At 37.7% G+C, this 22,109-nt stretch overlaps 1 protein-coding gene across 5 annotated transcripts in view; it reads right to left on the bottom strand.

Moving 5' to 3' along the window:
• Positions 1 to 497: 497 nt before the first annotated feature.
• grb10b (growth factor receptor-bound protein 10b) overlaps positions 498 to 22,109 on the bottom strand; it is a 112,664-nt gene continuing 91,052 nt past the window's right edge. For 4 of the 5 annotated variants that reach the window (XM_030157605.1, XM_030157603.1, XM_030157606.1 and 1 more), the window contains 12 exons: positions 17,620 to 17,776; positions 12,070 to 12,185; positions 11,721 to 11,795; positions 10,038 to 10,175; positions 8,673 to 8,783; positions 8,233 to 8,331; positions 6,908 to 6,985; positions 6,638 to 6,754; positions 5,736 to 5,802; positions 5,532 to 5,619; positions 5,348 to 5,441; positions 498 to 4,037 (listed from right to left, as the gene is read on the bottom strand). In XM_030157605.1, the coding sequence (XP_030013465.1) occupies positions 3,891 to 4,037; positions 5,348 to 5,441; positions 5,532 to 5,619; positions 5,736 to 5,802; positions 6,638 to 6,754; positions 6,908 to 6,985; positions 8,233 to 8,331; positions 8,673 to 8,783; positions 10,038 to 10,175; positions 11,721 to 11,795; positions 12,070 to 12,185; positions 17,620 to 17,776 (1,287 nt within the window). In that variant the 3' untranslated portion in view covers positions 498 to 3,890. The remainder of the gene's footprint in view (positions 4,038 to 5,347; positions 5,442 to 5,531; positions 5,620 to 5,735; positions 5,803 to 6,637; positions 6,755 to 6,907; positions 6,986 to 8,232; positions 8,332 to 8,672; positions 8,784 to 10,037; positions 10,176 to 11,720; positions 11,796 to 12,069; positions 12,186 to 17,619; positions 17,777 to 22,109) is intronic. The other variant, XM_030157604.1, reaches the window with a different exon arrangement.

Consider the following 22,109-nt stretch of genomic DNA (forward strand, 5'->3'; position numbering starts at 1 on the left):
TAACCACCTACTGATGACACCTCTACATCCCTGTGCGTGGGGCTGTTTTCATGCACTATCCATCACCCGTTACTTTTGTTACCATTTATTTTACTCAGAAAAACAATTGTGAACTGGAAAATAAGTAATTCTGAATCTTTAGGGACTTATTAGGGCTTTGAAACACTTGGATCAACAATTCACGGACATCTCAGTAGATTAAGATGACTTTAAGCAACTTAAAAGACAAGCTGTTGTGCCCAAATTTCTCCAAATATCCACATATCAAATATCAATGAGGCCTTTACAATACATATCCCTACATAATAAACTAAACATCTACATTCATGCAAATAAATCCGCCTACTAAATGAAATTTGCTCATTTTGTTGACTATGATCTGTAGAAAATGCTATCTGGGTATTGCATGGAATGAATGATATGGGATTATGACATTGCACTTTAAAGGGAATCAGTTAATAGTTGATTATCATAGTAAATAGTGTACATTTATAGGGTTTTTGTGCATTTTATGGCCTTTCACTTTGACTGTAAAGGTTAAACTTCCTACATCTAAGTTTTTACAATTCTGTCTTCAAGGCAATGTTTTTTAACAGTGAACTTTTAAAGTAGTGAAGCTTGCTGGAGCCAGTTTCCCAAAACATTTACAGTTCTATATCATTTTTCAATCCATGTTTGTTTTTTTTTCCCTCTAACTTCAGTCACCAAAAAAGAGAGTGATCATGAAAATAAAGGAGGCTTCTAACAAGAAATAGATGGGATTCTTAAACTAAGATATCTTTGTAGAAATGGGAAAAAAATAAACAATAATTAATAAAAGTTACAAAAAAAAAAAAAATTGAATGTGGTTACTAATGCTTTGGGAAACCCAGGTACCTTTTCGCTTTCAATCCCACAACATTCTACCTGTCATCTACTGGAATGACAACATTAACACTATGGATACCAGTGTGCTTTAAAACATCACTTCATAACAAGTGTTGATGATGACAAAAAATATTTCTGAATAATTAAAACTAAAAAAAAAAAAAAAAAAAAAAAAAAAAGAAACAACACCAATAGATGCTATGTCATCACAAAAATAAAATAATATTAATAATAACAATAATAATAGTAATAATAAATCACACTGGTCAATAATTTCATGGTAATGACAAAAGAAAACAGTACAGAACAGCGCTGAGAAAAAGAAATTTAAAATCTTCAAGTAATCAGTCACATCCAGATAAATAAATACATTTTGAGAAATAATACTTAAAAAATGATTGAGTCCTTGCATTTTAGATAAATAATCGTGACCATGCACAGAGTGTCAAATTAGTGTGACTATTCTGCATCTAAGCTGATAAAAAATACCTCAGACAACGTGCAGGTAAATATATAATGGCTGTTGCTGGAGAAGTTCAAGAGGTTTTCAACTAAATGAGATTGCCAAATGCCGATGAAATCTTTTAACATTTCCACTGTATTTGCAGAGTATCGTGAGAAACTGAGTCGAGACATTTCTAAGGACTTTTTTTTTTTTTAAAGGATCGGGTTTGATTAGATTATTGACTTCTAGGGATATATTAGCTGAAATCCTCCTAAATTGAAAACTGCTGGGGTTTGCCCTTCAAGTTTAAATGCGTCTAGTTTCACTCTAGCCGGACAAAATCAATCAGTGCTGAAAAAAGAAAAAAAAAAAAAAGTATCTATTGGAAAAGAAATCTGATCCAGTTTATCTCCTGACACTGTGCTGAAATCTCTCTAAGCTTGAGCAGGGAGCGACATCATACACTTTGCTAAACCACAAATGGAAATCCATCAGAAGACTTTTTTTGTGTAAGCAAACTGACCTTGGCTGGAATTAGAAAAAAAAAAAAAAACAAACTATTGATTTTGACTGAAATTTACTGTCTGGAACAATCGGTACATCCAGTGTGAGAGTTTAATCCCCACTTTTCTCAGTCTGATGCTCTAATTACAGGTGACTCGCTGCACTCATGATGGGTTGAGATAATTAAAATGGGCCCTGCAGTTTTTTGTTTTTTTTTTGCAGTCAGAAATCCTGACATTTCAAGTTTTCACTTCATCCAACAGCTGCTACAGTCAGAGTGATGAGACAGTGTGGGACAGGTAGAGGAGGAGGTGATGCTGAAGTACATTACAAATACAAACTCATTAACAGAAATACTCTGATATGTAATAAAAACCCTAGTTCCTTACATTTTTTTTTTTTCTACACTGCGGCAAGAGTTAACATTATCGTGGAGTCTATCTGAATTGTATGTGCAGTAGGCAGTGTGTATTTACGTGACTTTCAGGTAGAAAAAGGCTGCATTTTTATGGAATGTAATGCACAGAGTCTAGTCCTGATGTGAAGTCAGAGCACGACGACTCGTTTTTGCAAGCCACGATTAACCCGAAAAAAAGGTTGTGTGGATCGCTCTAACAGCATCTCGCTGACTTCTAACAGGGAGGAAACCTGTGAAACTATCATTAAAACACATGTCAGAGCCTTCCTCCTAATTTGACAAATAGATTCTTCCAAAATGTTAGTGGTTTTCCCTCCCTGTGCTACTGTAGTCCTCCATGTCTCAGTTTATTACACAACAGGTAGCATAATGCCTTTGCCCGTATTAAAAACAGCATAATCCCACGTAGTGCATATGTATTTCCTCAAGTTATCACCTGGTTTCAACGTTTAACCTTACATGTCTAATTTGTTAAGCTTTGTTAGTTGTTTCACCCTGAACGACACCGTGGTTTGATAGATTCATTTAGTAAAAGTTGCAAGGGGAGACCAAAGGCAAATGCTTAAATTAACTGGAGCATGTAATAAAACAGCAACAGATTTACTGTATTTGTAGCTTATGAAGACATTTTAAGAGTTAAATATCCAGAATGCAGAAGGTGGACTTTGAACAAATCATTAATGAGAGTATTGATAATAATACATAACTGAAATTAATGAATCAATAAGAAACGAAAACCTTGTGTATTCAAGAGATGAACACATTTTTTCTTTTTTCTGTGAGGCTGTATATAACATAGGTTCTGTATTGTCAGCTATTTAAAAAATACTTTTCTTGCAAAAGTTCCAGACTTTCTTATTTGCATGTTTGACCCAAGAAATGGTTCCAAACCACATCGTCAAAACCTCAGAGGGATTTAAAAACACTCCATGCGGTGCCTCCGGTTCCATGTTACATTTTGACATGTCCTTACATATCTATGACACTAGAGGGCAGTGGCACCATCTCACAGTTAAGTAACGTGACAGTGGAGAAGTCTCCGTCAAAGGCCACTCCCAGTTCCATGAGTGCAAAACTAAGAGACAATCAACTCTCCATCTACAGTATATTCTTTGAGGACGTTTCAATGAGACTATTTTGTTTTTTTTGTTTTTTTCAGAGAGCAAAGTGGTCCACACAAAAGCTTGAGTTGTCCTGCTGATTGTCCAGTTGAAGGGTTGAGCTGTGTAATAAATGAAAAAAAAAAAAAAAAAAATGTTGAGGGTCACTGGGTCCAAGCTTATTGGTGAAAATGTGTAGCAAGATTGTGGAAGATTCTGCACACCAGCATTGACACAAACGGCAGTGTTCATTTCCTCGCGATCATGTGCATCCGACTCCTCAACATCATCATCATCATCATCCATGCAAACCAAAAAGGAATCCAACACGTCTCTCAGCAGTCTCTGGCGGACTCACGATAATAATAATAATAATAATAATAATTAAAAAAAACAACAACAACAACAAAACATCAGTTAATTCACCAGCTTCTTATAGAGACAAAAACACAAGAATCAACCGGCGGAAAGATTCTTTTTGTTTTGTTTTGTTTTTTGTTTTTTAGGCAAAGTCAGGTCAAGTGATTGGAGTCATGTGTCAGATGATCCGCAGGTGTCATAAGGCCACAACGGTGCACGGGTGTCTGAGTTTACAAGGCAGCACTCCTCTGTTGAGCTGGTAGAACTCCACCAGCTGAATCAGGTCAGTGAATTTGGTGGCGCCGTCGTCAAGGCTGAAGAAGATTTGGCCGTCCTCTTCACACTGGCAGAGTAAGACAGATCCAGGCCGGAGTGAGGAGGATCACACCACATGCAAAAAAAAAAAGAAAGAGAGAGAGAGAGGAAAAACAGGGTGAAAAAGAGGAGACTTTTCTTTAAAATGTTGTATGTTTGGGACAAATACTCCCATTATTATCACATCACATTAACCCTTTCATGCATAGTGGTCACTACAGTGGACAGTTATTCTACAGCTGTTCTCTTGTACATTCATGGGTTTTGTTGTTTTAGTTTCATATCAGTCAACACAGTGGACGCTTATGTAACGTCCCATACACTGAAATTCATACCATTACTGTAACTTTGCTGTTCTAGATAAACCTGATCTGCAGTAACATGTTTGAGTGTAAAAAAAATAAAAAAGGCAATTGTTATTAGACTGTAATTAACAGTTTTGATTTGTTTTTTTTTAACAAAAAGTTTTTTTTTAGCATATCATCTCCATGCAGGTGTGCTAAAATGTGAGAAAATGTCAGATTAGCAGCATTAAAAGTGTTTTTATTTCAGTTTTCCCACTGTACAGGGTGGGGAAGCAAAATTTACAATGAACATTTAGTTGTTTTTTCTCAGCAGGCACTACGTCAGTTGTTTTGAAACCAAACATATATTGATGTCATAATCATACCTAACACTATTATCCATACCTTTTCAGAAACTTTTGCCCATATGAGTAATCAGGAAAGCAAACATCAAAGAGTGTGTGATTTGCTGAATGCACTCGTCACACCAAAGGAGATTTCAAAAATAGTTGGAGTGTCCATAAAGACTGTTTATAATGGAAAGAAGAGAATGACTATGAGCAAAAATATTACGAGAAAGTCTGGAAGATACTATTAAAGAAGAATGGGAGAAGTTGTCACTCGAATATTTGAGGAACACTTGCACAAGTTTCAGGAAGCGTGTGAAGGCAGTTATTGAGAAAGAAGGAGGACACATAGAATAAAAACATTTTCTATTATGTAAATTTTCTTGTGGCAAATAAATTCTCATGACTTTCAATGAAATAATTGGTCATACACTGTCTTTCAATCCCTGCCTCAAAATATTGTAAATTTTGCTTCCTCATCCTGTATATCAGTAAATGCATGTTTCTTCGCTTCTAAAATGAAATGCATGGTGTCCAGCTGAGTGGACATTTTTGTAACTCCATGAAAAATAGGTTCATAAAATAAAAAAAATCTATCAAATTGTGTTTTTTTTCCATGCCTAAAGATGAATAAAACACTTAGGAAAAAAAAAAATCTTGATTAAGGTTCTCATAATTCATGCATGAAAGGGTTAAAAACTGCATACCGGTAGTATCTGGAAATGTTTGATTTTCTGGTGATGGCACAATGTGAGCACAAATGCCTTGGGGTTACTCTGACTGACTCTCAACAGAAACAATCTGAAAGGAGAGAAAAAGGGAACAACATGAGAGAAATATTCAGTAAAAACCTCCACATCTCATGATTTACAGCAGCACCAGTTCCTTTACCCATCTACTTGTCCCTGCTGGTGGATGATGCGATGAGATTCTTCTCGGGTTATTCTGCCGTGGAACCACAGCTGAGCTATGTGGATGACTGCAGGGGGAAAAAAAAAAAAAAAAAAAAAGAAAGAAATGTAAAGACAGCAATTGGGGGATTCACACACTGAGAAATTTAAGTCAGAGTTACAACCGAGACACTACTGCATTTACCTGAACTTAATGAGGAGTGGTGCAAAGGACTGTGGGAACCCAGTATGTTCATTCGTTGACTCCTCTTCTGAGGGAGACGCCACATACAGAAAACACAACAGGGATTAATTCATGAGCCGGTTCACACTCACAGTCATTTTACACACTCAAACATGTCTTTCTGTTCATTATTTGCGATGATTTAGAATTGTTCAAGGAAAAATCTGGTTATTTGGCTTCTGTTTCACTTGGGAATCCACATATTTATTACTTGGATCATTGTGAACCGATAACTGAGAATGTTACATACTTTGCCTTTAACCCTTTCACGCATGAATTATGAGAACCTTAGTTGGGGTTTTTTCCTGAGTTTTTTAAATTCCTCTTTAGGCATAAAAAAAAAAAACAATGCGACTGAATTTTTTTTTTTTTTTTTATGAACTTATTTTTCATGAAGTTACAAAAATGTCCACTCAGCTGGACACCATACATTTAATTTTTGAAGCAAAAAACAAACAAACATGTATTTAAAACTCATCAGAAAATGAGATACTGTGTGAAAACTATGAAATAAAAACATTTTTCATGCAGCTAATCTGATGTTTTGTCACATTTTAACATACTCTAATACTAGTTATTACTAACTTCGTGCAGATAATATGCAAAAAGACAGTAATGGTATGAATGTCAGTGTATGGGATGGTACATAAGTGTCCACTGTGTTGGCTGATATGCAACTAAAATAACAAAACCCATGAATATGCTAGAAGACACCGGTAAAATAACTGTCCACTGTAGTGACCACTATGCATGAAAGGGTGAAATAAAGGAGGAACAATCTGAGCTCTGCATGAATATTAACAAACAGTACCATCAGGATTTTCAAAGCTTTATTTAACATAAAAACGGTTGTTGTGTCTCACCCTCCAAGCATGTCCTTCCTCCATGGCAGCACTTTGCGCCTCCACAGGATTGTCAATAACCCTGCCTATCCTCCCTGAAAAATCCATCGCCACAAGGGAGTTCTCAGATACACTCCGCTAGGGGGAGACAAAGATACATCATGTTTACAGTGGATACAGACGCTGCGGCACTAGGGTGCAACTGCATACAAGTTTCTAAATACACAGTATGTAGGAGTGTTTCTAAAGTATGTTATTATGCATGAATATGAGCAGGATAAAGACACTTACCACAGGTGCTGAGAAGTGTGATAGTAAGGTTTTTCTTTGTAGAGGAATCTTATAGTTCTGGTATAATACAATGCCATACTGTGAACAAAAAGGAGACACACTGAGTCGTCTACTCTGGAGTGGTTACGATAGCAGAAATAGATGAGTAAAAACAGTGTAATGCAGTGTTTTTCAACCTTTTTTTTGCTCGTGACCCCATTTTAACATCACAAATTTCTGGCAACCCCAGACATTCAAAAAGGAGACATTTTTTTGGCTAAAATTAATTTGTTTTGGATCATGTAATACTTTGCTATACTATGTTAAAAATAAATGTTAATTTTAGACAATATTTAGGCTATACAGGGTGGGGAAGCAAAATTTACAATGAACATTTAGTTGTTTTTTCTCAGCAGGCACTACGTCAATTGTTTTGAAACTAAACATATATTGATGTCATAATCATACCTAACACTATTATCCATACCTTTTCAGAAACTTTTGCCCATATGAGTAATCAGGAAAGCAAACGTCAAAGAGTGTGTGATTTGCTGAATGCACTCGTCACACCAAAGGAGATTTCAAAAATAGTTGGAGTGTCCATAAAGACTGTTTATAATGTAAAGAAGAGAATGACTATGAGCAAAAATATTACGAGAAAGTCTGGAAGATACTATTAAAGAAGAATGGGAGAAGTTGTCACCCCAATATTTGAGGAACACTTGCGCAAGTTTCAGGAAGCGTGTGAAGGCAGTTATTGAGAAAGAAGGAGGACACATAGAATAAAAACATTTTCTATTATGTCAATTTTCTTGTGGCAAATAAATTCTCATGACTTTCAATAAACTAATTGGTCATACACTGTCTTTCAAAATATTGTAAATTTTGCTTCCCCACCCTGTATAATGTATATTATTATGGACGGGAGGCAGAAAAGCCAGGTGTAGATTACTGCACAAAGTGAGAATTTTATTTTCTTTTGTCAGAATATGTACCATCAGTCCAGCTTGTATTTACAAGGCTGACAATTAATACTGAACAAACAAGAACTCAAACTATGAATTATGAAAGAGCTGCAGCATCTGAGACCGACCACAATGAACATTTGACAGATAAACAGAACCACAGTGCTTCAGTTTCAGCTTCACAGTTTGTCATGTCTGTCATGGATTGGGATTGTCTCTGTCAACTCAACATATATTTTTTTATCAGTAATTTTTTTTTTTTAAATCAATTACTAGAAATTTCAAGCGACCCCATTTGAATTCCAGGCGACCCCACATTGGGTCCTGACCCCAAGGTTGAAAAACACTGGTGTAATGCGTTTTAGACTGTCATTTTGGTACCTTAAAGAGTCGAAAGGCAGTCATCCAACAGGTCCTGCCCTGTTCATCCTCAGCGCACAACATTCTCAGCTCCTTCAGCTCCCCTCGGCCTTTATTGGGCTGCCAATTGACATTTTTCAAAATCAGATAACATGCTACTCATTATATATTATTGCATTATTCTCATCATGCCTGCCACTATTATCATCGGTATCACTGATGGAATTTCCTCAGCTGAGGAGCATGTGAAAATGAGAAAAAGGACCGTTTCAAAAATGAGAAAAGATTAGATTAGATTCGATCTGGCACTTTTGGAAAACGCTCTGAGATATAACCACAAGTAATAATCCAGGACCTCACAGTTCATATTTACACATTCATAACACTGCAAAGCAAGATGTCAGTCACTGCCGAGTTGATAATATTTCATTTCAAAGTGATTCTTCACTTCCACAACTCACCTTGATGCAGAAGCCGTAGTCTGTGGGTGCACCGTGCTGCTTTTTGCCTGTGATGACACTGAAGATGTTACTGTCTTCTAGGTCTGCTAGTAACTGCAGATGTCTGGGCTCCTGCAGACAGAAATAATTAATATGTCAGAATATCACAGATACACAACCTCTAGGTTTATTATCAGACTGAGATGTGCGCGAAGAAACCACCATCAATAACCACGGTGCCTGCAGCGATCAGACATTTAATTTTGATGCCTCATAAAGATTCAATGTGTAAAAGATTTTTCGGGGATTTAGTCGGATCTAGTGGAATATACCAGTCATAATTACTTTTCCATTTGTGTTTAATCACCTGAAAATAAAGAACCATGTTTCTTTTACTATATAATGAGCTGACCTTTGTTTTTTGTTTGTTTTTCTCTTTTTAATCAGGTTGTATCTAGTAGTGAACAGCATTATGTAACCTATTATGCAGTTGGGGAAAAAAATATTAGACCACCCTTGTTTTCTTCAATTTCTTTTTCATTTTAATGCCTGATACAACTTAAGGTACATTTGTTTGGACAAATATAATGATAACACAAATAGCTCATAAGAGTTTAATTTCAGAGCTGATATCTAGATATTTTTCATGTTTTCTTGATAATAACCAAAATCACTTCAGTTCTTACATCAATATCTATGGCATTGTACTGACAAAAACAATACTTTTAGGCATTCCATGTTTTCTTTTGTCTGTTTTAGTCACATGATACACAAAGGAGTTAGTAGTTGATTGCATAACCATTGTTTTTGATGACTTTTGATGGTCTAATAATTTTTTCCGTGACTGTATTTGAGAGCAGACCAGAGTTAATATCACCAAAAAGCCCAGGAGGGACAAAAGAGACACTGACTCCAATGAAGGCATTTTTTGTAACATTTGTAGCAGCCACCATAGGGGTGGGTGAAGTGAGAGGTGGTCAGTGGGTTGCAGAAAAATCACCACTAGATTCCACTGAATATCATACATTAAAGCTTTAAGACCTTATCAATATTCATTCATTCATTTTTTCATTTTCTAAATTGCTCAATCAGCTGAACATAAATACATGCATCAACAACCACTTTGATTTATCAAACTACATGGAATTTATTAGTGAATGAATGTTGCAGAAAATGGTTGATGCTTCCAGCCTCTAAATGTCCAAATAAGACACTACAAACTGCATTGTTTACAAGTATTGATAGGATTTTTGGTTCAGAGGTAGATTCTTTTGGTCGCTAGTAGCTGTTTAGGTCTTTGAGGGTTAAGTAGCACTACAACAAAAATTCAAAGTAGTATGTAAAGATATTCTTAACTGACAAATTAACAGTTCCATTTGCAGTTACCTTTGACGTTCCTTTTGTCGAACAGTAGAGTCCAGAACGGCGCAGAAACATATAAACCTTCTTCCACGACTTTCTTCCCACCTCCTTCACATACAGATAACCCTGGACCTCCGGACAGCTACTGGTTGCTAAGAAGTTCTGAAAGAAGCAGTAAGACAGATGATCAGCACACTATATTTTGGATTTAGACACTCTTTGATGTCGTCCACAGGTTTATTCAGGTTTAGGGACCCCTCTGCCTCAAGGGGGGGATTGCCGGATCACATGTGAAGCCTGAATGGTCTGCAATCGTCAGATAAGTGAAGGCTGCAGCTGACAGAGAAATCACAGACTGCAGACATTTGCTTTGTATTCTTCTATACTGAGGCAGGACCACAATAATGGCAGACACTGTGCTACTACAGCCCATACACATTCATATACAGATGTACAGTATATACAAAATGTATTTATGTGGAGAACAGTGTCTGTAATTAACCTCTGAAGACAGTTTTACATTGTAAAGCAACAAAGCTTCATGTTATGCAATGTGTCGGCCAAGAAAAATACTCTTCATACACTGAATCAACATACACTGGCATCCCTTCAAGCCTAAATTGTCTTGTGGGTGTCTGAAGTATTTGGAGTTTGTGGTTTTCATGTTTCACAAAAATATCACACCATGAAGCGGCAGGTTAAGTTATTAGAGCTGATTTGGAATTTGTGGCTTGCGGCTCAAAGGTAAACTGTTCCAGAGGACTCTTCAATATTTAAAGCACATGTTTCCCAGTGTTTTGGAAACTTTTGACAATGGGCCTCATGCATGAACATTTGCCGGCATTCATGGAGCTCACTTTCACACGCCATGTTAACTCAAAGAGCTTTCTTTTTTGAGGCACTACACCTTGTCGCTTTGCATTGACATATGGCACCTGGCAGAGCTGGGTTGAGAAACTGTGGGCTTTGGACAGCACTCTAATTGAGTGCAAAGATCTTGTGTTTAGAAAAGGTCAAACACTGGGGATTTCTGACACAACTCTGGCTCACCCCATCCCCATTCATTTATTGATGCCTCTATGTAGAGCATAACGGAGCGTAACATCTAAATGATCAGCAGGGGAGTTAAAAGCTTTCTGTGAGTCGCAAGGATGAACGGATGAATTCCACTTGTGGTTCTGTCTCTGACAGCTCCATTACATGATAGAAGAACGCACCAGACTGTGTGTAAACCCTCCATCCATTAAGACCAAAGCTCTTCAAAATGACAAGAATATTTTAGCCTTTTGGTCTCCTCCCAGATTTAGCTTTTTTATGTTTTTTGTACAGTCTGTACAGGGTATGGCATTTGAATGATTTGTGAGACACAAAATTTATGAGACACGCGCACGAATTTGTTCTGTACAAACATACAGTAAGTCGAAGGAACTGTATGTTCTATTTCCAAATGCCTAATTCCATTCATCATGCATGTCGGGCTTGCGGTGCGTGTGCCTAGACAGTCATGTGTCAACAGGGGATCAACACCAGTTATTACTGCAAGCTCTGACGAGACATAGTGTCTAAGGGTCAGAGGTGAGGTATGTCAGTTTGATTGTACACTATGTGGTCCGTGCTGACTCGGAGGTATACTAACATCGGTGCATGTCAGGAAGAGAGAGGAACTGAAAGGCAGGAAGAAATGTGAATCTTAGCGTGTGCATGTACCTGCAGGAGTTGAGATGGTGGAATCATACGATTGGTTTCCTGGCACCAAGCAACCATGTGCTCCGGGAAAAATGTCTGATGGAAGAGGAAGGCAGAGGGAGATGAAAGGGAGAATCTCAGCCACCGTGACAATAATTATGGGGTAGGAATTTATGACAGAAAATGACATGTCACACAAATCTTATTAATACAGTCAGTTGTCACAATAGGGCAAAAAGTATAAGAAATGCACTCTGGGGCACTCTCCAGAGGCCACTGTGCTAGAAAACGCTTTACTTTTGCATTCTGTAAAGTTACTGTAATAGGTGCACCGAACGTCACTGCAAATGTCAGCAGCAAAAGAAATTACCAGGGGGTTTCTGAAGAATTCATATTTGGCATAGTTCTTCCTGAAGAGGAATCTACTGTCGCTGTTCATAGAGGCTTGGACTTGAACCACCAACTCATGGTCTTCTAGACAGCGCTCTGAGGAAAAGCAGGTAAACACAAAGGTTAATATTTTGCTATTTTATCTTCATTCCAAGTACATGGGAGCTCATTTGTTTTAAATATTCTGTAAAACATTGACCACTGTGCAATATCTGAAATACCCAGTGGGATTTTTTTGACACATCAAGTTGCCAAAAAGGATGTTTATTCATAGAGTCTAGATTGAGTTGGCGGTGCTCATCAGACCAGCTTGGACAGAGGATGAGACCAACACTTCCTGTTCAATGAGAATAAAAGAGGCTGTGATTCATAAAGAGTCCTGGTGATTTACGTTCTCCAACAGTGAATGTGAAACCGGACATGAGTCAGTTCCTTCCAGAGGTCTCTCTGTCATGTCATTAATAAAAGACATATTTTCCCAATAGATTTTTTTTTTTTTTTTTATTAGCTTGATATTTTCAACATTTCTAAACATCAATAACGACACTGTTTGGGGGTCATGTTCGTAATAGTCCATCCATTCTTTCCTTTTTCTGTTATTCCATTTTTGCTTTGTTTTGTCACTTTCGCGTTCTGAATAAAGTCCATTTTCCCCATTTTTCTTCAAACTGTGCCTCTTGTAATCTCAGATGGTGAGTCAATTTTTCCATTATGCAGATTTCTTCGACACTCCATCCACTCTTCCTGGTTAGGAGGATCTACCTTGCCCCATTTCCTTGTAGTTACTTTCTTGCCAGCTATCAGTAATATTGAACCAAATACCTATCAGATGCTTGAACATTTTCCTTAATGTAATGTAAAATTACTGTAACTGAAAATGAATAAATGGAAATTCTAGAAGGGCAAAATCTATAATAACTGAAACTTTCTATATCCATCCTATTTTATTTTCTTTAATGGGCTGTAATTAATGTATGTGATGGACATTTGCCTTTCCAATAAAAAGATAATTACAAAAAAAAGACAAAGTTAACGTATCATGTAATTCATAGTGATGCCATATCCCAATAGCTCCTTCATGCTTTTATGTATATTTTCCCAAAACAAAGACAATTCATGACATTTCCAAAATACATGTGAGTGATCGGCTTCAATTACTCCATATTCCCTCCATTCTGGTAATTTTGTCTTCAAATATTTAGTCTTAACCTTAGGTGTAATAAAAACAAAAAAACAAAAAACTAATTCTTCCAAGAGAATTCCCTCCATATCCGAGAAATAGCGGATGTCTGATGTATTTTCCACATATCTTGTCAATCATCATCTGACATGTTTGTATTTTACTCTGCTTCCTACTTTTCTTTTATGTATTTAGTTGAATGTTTATTTATCATCAATTTCTGATATAGAGCTGATATGATTCTAGTTTTCATTTCTTTATATTTTCCCAATAGATTTTTTGAATTGGTAATATTGTGTGGGTCTCCCTTGAGTATAAACCCTCAGAACCCCGCCCCTCCAAGACCCCAAGACCACCTCTGAATTTTGAAACAGCAGTGAAAGTATATAACAAAATAATAACTGACAGACAATATCAGTAATAGTGACTTGAATACTTCTCAACATCCGTTTTTGTATATCTGATACAGGGTCAAAACGTGGTATTCGAAATCTCTCTGACTTGACATTTTAGAGACAATTTGACAGATTAGTGTTGCTAAATGACCCACATTTTGACTTTTAAATTCATTTTTGCTTTAGTTGGACCATAAGGGATTATCCAAAACAAGGAGCTACTTTATACTGAAATAAATGTTGGAATGGCAATCAATTAAAATTCACTGTCTGATGGGACATTACTGTGTTTTGACCCTACATAATCCATCCAACAGATTTAATTAACAGATTAGGGAGCTACTTTTTTTTAATGTGAGTATAGGGTCTTATAAGTACTTTTTATGGTCTTTTAGATTAAGACTCTGACTGTGCAGCTCTGTCTCATACATTTTGCCCTTTGATGAGTCCCCTCACTCTCACTACACATCCCCTCATTCACCATCTCTTTAACACTGTCACGACTCTTGTTTCTCTTCCCGTTTGATCCTGTCGTCTGCCTGATGAGTCACTCGTGTTCGTGACAGTGACTCACCCAGGCAAAACTACCTTCCTTTCCCAGAGTTGTTAACCTTTTCAGGCTAACAAGCAGAGGTCACAGTTACGTATCTTTGAGAGCCATTTCATCCCATTCAGTAATTTAGCGAGAGTGGGCACTTTGGACCAAAACAGGCCTCTTTATTCAGACACACTATTGTTCAGGTTTCTCTCAAACTTCTATTTTCATTCATAACCCAAGCATAAGTGCACACATGCATGTCATGTGCCTTTATATATGTATGTAAACAAATACGCACAAGGTTAGGAATGCTGCGTAAATGTACTCTTAATCCTTGTGTGGTGTTCAGATTTTTATTATTCAGCCATTGTTCATGGGTGTGGTGGACCCGCTGCATTTGTGGGTTTTTAATTCAACATAATCAATCCATTTAATGTTAAAATACTCAACAGATGTTTACTACAAGTAGGGATGTAACGATTACTGGTATAACAATAAACCGCGGTAAAATTGCAGATGGTTAATATTACCGTTTAAATTCTAATTATCATGATAACCGTGTTTGATTACTGCACTTTTTTGGAGTAAACGCCTATGTAAAGATCTGCTTTTATGTCGAATATTTGAGTATAGTTTTATTTGATTACAATTTTAATTTTATATATCTAATATTTGGAACCATTTTTCACTTTTAAAGTCTTTGAAAAGGTTCATTAAGCATCTTTGTGTTATTTATGCAATAAATTATATACCTTTTTCAAATTGGATTTTATATATTTTTTTGTGTTTTTTGTCCATTTATGTTGATATAGCAGGTTAAAGTGAAAAAAAATAATAGGCAGATGATATAAATGAAGTTGTGCTTAAAAAAAAAGATCCCAAACATGGGTATAGTAAACATTTGCTTATATAGTATATAAAGGCAAAACCAAAAGTACTGAAAAACGGACAAAATAGGCTCAGACCACTAAGGGTTAATATTTGAATGTTTCTGGCAACAGAAGGCACATTGTACCAATTATTTTTATTTTTTTTTAATACAACTTGGTTAAATTATTTCAGTGTGTGTATAAGTACTTTTTAAACATTTTGAGCACAACTTCAACAATACCGCGATAATAATGATAACCGTGATAATTTTGGTCACAATAACCGTGATATGAAATTTTCATATCGTTACATCCCTAATTACAAGCAGCATAAAAAGCATATGTTTAATATTTACCTTTTGCCTTTGCTAGATCACATTTGTGAATTAAAGTGCTACTCGTTTTTAGTTTGTTTTATTAATAAAATGTAATATAATCAAGATGCGAGAAGAAAAAATTCATTAAAAAATAACTACTCATCAACGGGTCCCACAGACCCAAACACCATACAAGGGTTCATATACAGTATACATACTAAGTTAATTATTTATAGCTGTAAGTTCTCTAGTTTTAGGAAGCAAATACTGATTAAAATATTTATGATGCATGTGCTGATGATGCATACAATATAATTCAACACATTCGACTTGACATGTTTATTACATGTGTATATATATATCCACATCGTGCACACATACAAACACACATTCAGATCAATAAGCCTCACTGAAACACAGTCCTTCAGTTTTGAGAATCAGCATATAGCACATCACATCTCATTTACTGGAACTACTAAACATAAAATCTAATAAGTAGTTATTTCAGACCTGAAAAGAATACGGTTGCAAATACAGGTGTGCCAGAATAGAATAAGGGCTATAGTAGAATGGAGTTACTCTGAGCCAACAATGATGTCATTCACCACAGGCCAAGCAGACTGTATTTGGCAGCATCGCTTTGGCAGAGCTGATGAGAAATGTAATCAAATCATGATGGATGGTGAAATATTATGTTAGAGCTTTGAGACCTGTATTTTGAATAATGCTATGTTTTTTTTTTTAATGTTTCCTTATCTGACTGTGAAATAACCCATGTGTGGATGTAACACCCAATTTTGGTGTAAAAAAAACAAACAAAAAAAACACAGACAAAAGCTTTAAGTTGAAACACCAGAAACGAAGGGGTTCGGGCACCTTTTTCTACAGTATGTTTTACCATGCATGCTCTCTATAAAACTCCAACCCCTTCTCTTTCACATCTGTTAAATTGTACAGACGCGAGCACAGAGCACAGGCTCAACTTGTCTTCCATAAGTGTTTTATAATCGCCCTCTCCTCAGGGGGAGGTTGGGTTTTCTAACATTCAGCTGGCCGTACCTTCCAAGCTTACAGGTCGACTGCCAAGTCTAACATAAAGTCACTCTGACAGAAACCTAAAGCTCTCATCCTTCTTCTATATACAGCTGAAACAACTTGATTAACCCCCTGAGATTATAATAATTTTCGTAAGTTTTTTTCTCTATGTTTACATTAAGTTCTCAAGGTACATTTCTGCTATATTGTTTATTAAGCTTTACACATTTACATTTCTGTATAAAATGCCACTTTTTCACTTAAGTGTGACTCCAACAGATTTAAACAGTCTCTATATAATACTATACTATAATCACAATACATTCGCCGAATATCTGTTAAAGGTATTTGTCTGGAATTAATGCCGCAAACCCAGAAACATCTAATGTGAATGCTATCTTCTCCTCTCTCTGCTGTGTCAGTCTCCGACACAGAGTAAAGCACATCCTGGTAAATGTGTTATTACAGCGTTCATTAGCTTAATCCTTAACATCCTCAACATTTAATTATCACATTCTCTTCCTTTATTAGCTTCTAATCTTCCACCTCATGCAATTCTCCTTCAGAGTCACAGGGAGTTAAAAAGATTGTTAATTAATTAATCAGAAACCACAACTGGGGCTTCTCAGAAAACCAAAAACCCTCTGCTATGACCTTCTGTAATCCAGCAACACCTGCTTAGTTTGTAATATGATCACTACGAATGCAAATAAGATATTGCACAGGTGTCCTTCTGTTTCCCTGAGTTTAATCTGTCCTCTGCGGAGTCATAAACTTTTATTTTCCTTATCATCTTCAATTTTTTATACACATCTAATCTGAGCTAAATGTTAACCTTCATGTGTTTTTTTTTTTTACTAAGATGCTCCAAGTGACATAAACACTATCACCCTGGCTTGTATCTGCATTATACATCCCCCCTCCCCCTACAGCAAACTTATCCTGGGCGTCTGTGCTGCACGTTTTTACATCACTGGACATTATAGACCTGTGTGCATATAGTCCAAGCATGTATTTATGCTTGAATACATGCCAGCGTGAGAACATGGACCTGATCTGTCAAGTATGTGGGCTTGCATGCATGAATACATGTGAATGTACCTGTGTATGTCAGTGAGTTTGTTGTTGCATGTAACAGCCCACCTAACAGCGTGGGCAAGTTAGCGTGTATGTTTGTGCACTGCGTTGCCTCTTACCTAGCCCTAGCAGCGGGTGGTGTTCAACAAGTGCCCAACTGTTGTCGTCCACACAATGGCTTTTATAAACCAGAAGCTGGCAGAGGTCCCTGGCTGTCATGTCCGCTGGGATCTCCACCACTTTACCCATGCCATCTTCACTGAAGATCTTTACAATCTATAAGGGAACACAACAAGGCTCAGTTATAATAATGACCACATGAGGGTAGTTCGATGCTTCAGTATCGCTGAGGCAGCCCTAATTGTTTATTCAGTATTGGGAAATGGAGGCTAATAGATTTCATCTCTCAGTTGTAAGGGAAACTGTAAAGGGAGAAAGAATTTAACTATATATTTTTATGATTACCACCATAAGAACTGATAATCTGTGAAAAAGTCCTTTTGACACAAACCATTTTAGCCTAATGGTTGGGTGAAGCCAGCAATTTACTTCAAACACTAGTATAGTATTTATCATATAGCACCCCATACACTATGGCATACACAGGCCTGTAATTATAGCACACAATAGAAAAGAACAGACATTTTAGACGATGTAGCAATTGTGTGGTGTTGGAAATCACAGACCTGCATTTCTTAAAGAAACTTGTTCTGCAAATATATATTTGTTAATATATTATATCAACAAGTATGTACTCTGGTGAACACAAAGCACAACTGTGTCTTTCAATAGATATGTAGAACAGAGGACAGCATGGTGTTTCCAATTACATCATATTAAGAGTGTAATATGATTGTCTAAAGATAAGAACACTGAACACACCACTAGCTCCATTTCAGTTCTTTTCCAGACAGTGAGTTAATATGTTGAAACTTAGTCAGTGATGAGTCTTACTGTATAGACATACTGAATTTCAGTCTGAATGCACTTTTTGTTGAATAATTTATGACACTTTTTTCCATTCTATGAATAACTCCTGTTTTATCTTGTTTCCATTACTAACTCACACACATCCTTACAAACATATTGAGGAAGCACCTACACATTAGTATGCAGCATAATCTACTTATTGTATGGGAACACCAGATCAGGTGATGAACAGATGTACCCCCAGTCTGAAATCTCATCTGTGCAACAGACATTCCTTCATCTTTCATGCATCTTTTCATTTACAGTAGTGTCCATACACAAAGTCGAGGCGTACAAAACCAGGTAATGCAAGAACCCATTGATGGGAGATCACTAGACATTAGAAAAGTTGAATTAATAAAGTGAATCTATCTTATTTTTGGTCCGTAGCTCCACAGGTTTGCTTTTAGCAGAAAACATAGTCATATATTCACAGGATACACAATGAATGGCCCACAGAGAAAACTAGAGCAGCCTACTTAACCTGCAGAGGAATCTAGCTTACTAAGCCTACACATATAATGTATGCACACTTCCCACAGAATATACCATGACAAAGAAATTCTGTTCTCCTCCTGAGCAAAGATACAGACATCACAGTTTGCACAGACTAGGCCTGAAGCTCTATCCATCCAAAATGGTAATTGAGAGAAGAAAAAAAGCGATGAAGCCTCAATCATTCAAAGCCGCTGACGTATTTGACTCTTTTTTTTTTTATTTTTTTTTTATAACAGCTCTGCTCACATCTAAAAAAAGACAAATTGTCTCCAGCCTTTTATGTATTAACATATTCCCTTTCTGCATCTCTGGTTAAGCATAGCAGCACTTAAAAATGTCTTGAAATGTTACAAGAGAGGAAGGTGAAGAAAGGCAGACACAGAATGAGAGAGTTCTTACCTCCACGGCCCGCAATAGGCAGCAGTCCGGGGAACACGAAGGCATTTTTGGAGTGAGCCTGGCTCCCTCCCCTCAAACACACACACACACACTCTCAAACACAGTAACAGTGACAGAAAACCCCGCAAAACTGTCACCCTTTTCTCCTCCACACAGAAAAACTGAGACAATTTTGGATGCCGACAGATGACAGTCTGAGTTGCGCTACCTGTCACATAGCCTGGAGACTAGTCCTTCAGTCTATCTAGGCCAGCGGGTCTGTCTTTAAAGAAAAAAAAAACTGTCTGTGTGACCTAGAGCTGGAATCTGTACTGATCACAGGACACAGAAACAGTCAGCGGTTGGCTAGCAGGCAGCAGGTACAGTACAGTGCTTCCAGTGCCGGTTGAGTCTGACAACTATCTTTCTTTCTCTCCCTCCTCCCTCTTCCTCTCTCTCTCTCTCTTTCTCTCTCTCTCTCTCCCCCTCACAAAGGGTTACAGCCTCAGCCACGGGCTCCAAGGCACACTGAATCAAACCACACGCTCACCAACCAATCATAAGGCTGGAGCAGGCTGATGTAATCATTCCCACACAGACCCAGGCGCACTCACACACACACACACACACACACACACAAGGAAACACACACGCACACACACTCCGGTAGACACACAGACGCACAGTCATGCACAGACACAGCCAACTTTTTCAGTGCTCTTGCAAGGTCTCTGCTTTAGTTTCTCCTTTCTTTTTCAGAGCTCCAAGCAAGAGGGTTCATTTGAGAAGGGTGTGGGGTAGAGAGGGGAATGAGCAGTGGGAACAGGAAGAGAGGATGAGGGGAGGAAGGAGTGAAAACGTTTGTCTTTGTCATTTTTTGTGCCTCCACAATGTTCCAAAGTTTTTAAGTTAAAGGCTTACTGGCTTGTATCTTTTCCTCTCCCTCCTTTCCTTCATCTCTCCTTCCCCGTGGCTTCGTTTTGAACTCCCCCAGTCAGATGTCTCTTGCTTTTCGCAGCACTAACAAGACTCATTACAGAACAAATGAAATGAAACAAACCTGGGGCAGCACTTGAGCACTCTGACCTTCTCCTCCCTCCCCTGGTGGCAAGCTTTATGCCAACATTCTTTCTAAAGAACAAAAAAAAAAAAAAACCTGGAGACTTTTGCACATACACACATACACTCAAAGAGCTCACGTGAACACATGCACAGACAGCCCCCCTACCTCTTCTTTTAACTCTGATATTTAATACGGCATCACATGGACAAAAGCCTTGACACACCCCGTCTGGTAGAGTCAAGAACAGCTTTATGTTGTAATTGAAGTAACTTCTTTTTTTTTTTTTTTTACTTTTTTTTTTCAGGGAACTAGAGGGTGTGTGTGTGTAGGTGAGGTATAATCCAGGAATAGACAAAGTTCTAAAGAAGGAAGGAGGAAATAGTGGTAAAAGTGGTAGCAGTCAAAGAAATACGACTTAATTTGCTATAGTGGGAAGGAGGGACTGAGGGAGTAAAAAAGGGGGGGGGGGTCTAGGGCTGGGGGAGGGAAGAGAGAGGGGGAAGTGTGTGTTAGTCGTTGCAGACTAGCACATATCTGTGTGTGTTTGTGTGTATGTGTGGGACAGTGAGAAACAGAGACAGACAGACGTGAGAAGTTAAGGGAAGAATGAGTGGGAAGGAGAAGGAAGTGAGAGAGAGAGAGAGTGAGAGAGAGAGAGAGAGAGAGAGACAGTCTGATGACACACTACAGCAGAATGTGTAGTATGAATGCTTCCTACTGTTAACTACATATCTAGCCTGCACAGCTGTCACTCCCACCCACCCCCCTCCCTGCACACACTCCCACAGACCAATACACACCCTCACCTACGTCACAGTTAGTCATCCAGTGGGGAAAGCCCCACGAAGGCAGCAGACAAGCAGCAATACAGGTTTACAAGAACAGGTCGGTCAGTGCACTAACGGCAACATTTATGATTCACAAGTTCAACAGAATAAATACACTCACAGTCAATGAAAACTTTGAGACCACATTTTTCGACATAATTCTTATTTTGAAACCCTAAACTGGAATTTTTTCATATGAATCATTTGTTTAGGATATTGGCATACAGAAACAAAAATCTAAAGTTTCAAGAATAATTTCAAAACAAAAAACTTAACAAAAGAAAATGGCACCTGCCAAACACAAAGTCACAACAGTCAATACCGGGTATGGCCTCCGTTTGCTTTGATGCAGGAGGTCTATCATCAACAGAGCCTGTGGTGTTGTGGCGTTCAACCAGGTTTCTGGTTGTGGGTTGGGAACAGCCCGTACATAGGCCTGGCTACATCACTGTAGCTCAAACCAGCCTCCACCATACCCACGTTGTTCAGGTGATAGACGTGGCATGATGCCATTCACTAGACTAACAATGGTGGCCTTTTTTGGGCCTTCAAAACCAGTCCTCAAATTGTGTAGATACCCACTGAGTATTGCTCAGTGTGTATTTGGTCCACTTTTGCAAAGAGACCAACCCCTGTGCAATGAACCGTGACAACATGACAACTCATCATTATCTCAACAACCCGAGCACTAAGTCATCAATAAATCCACAATGAATAATTACAAACCCCTTTCAAGTAGAAATATGCAGACATTTCTACCTCAAAGTTTCTATCGACTGTCAATATATAAAGAGTTGGTCACACAAAATGGGGAACATCACTTTTCAGGGTTTGTACATATTTGGATTGTGACAACTACTGAGCAGTCGATGCC

This window comes from Sphaeramia orbicularis, chromosome 16 (assembly GCF_902148855.1).
Source record: "Sphaeramia orbicularis chromosome 16, fSphaOr1.1, whole genome shotgun sequence".
Taxonomy (NCBI): Eukaryota; Metazoa; Chordata; class Actinopteri; order Kurtiformes; family Apogonidae; genus Sphaeramia; species Sphaeramia orbicularis.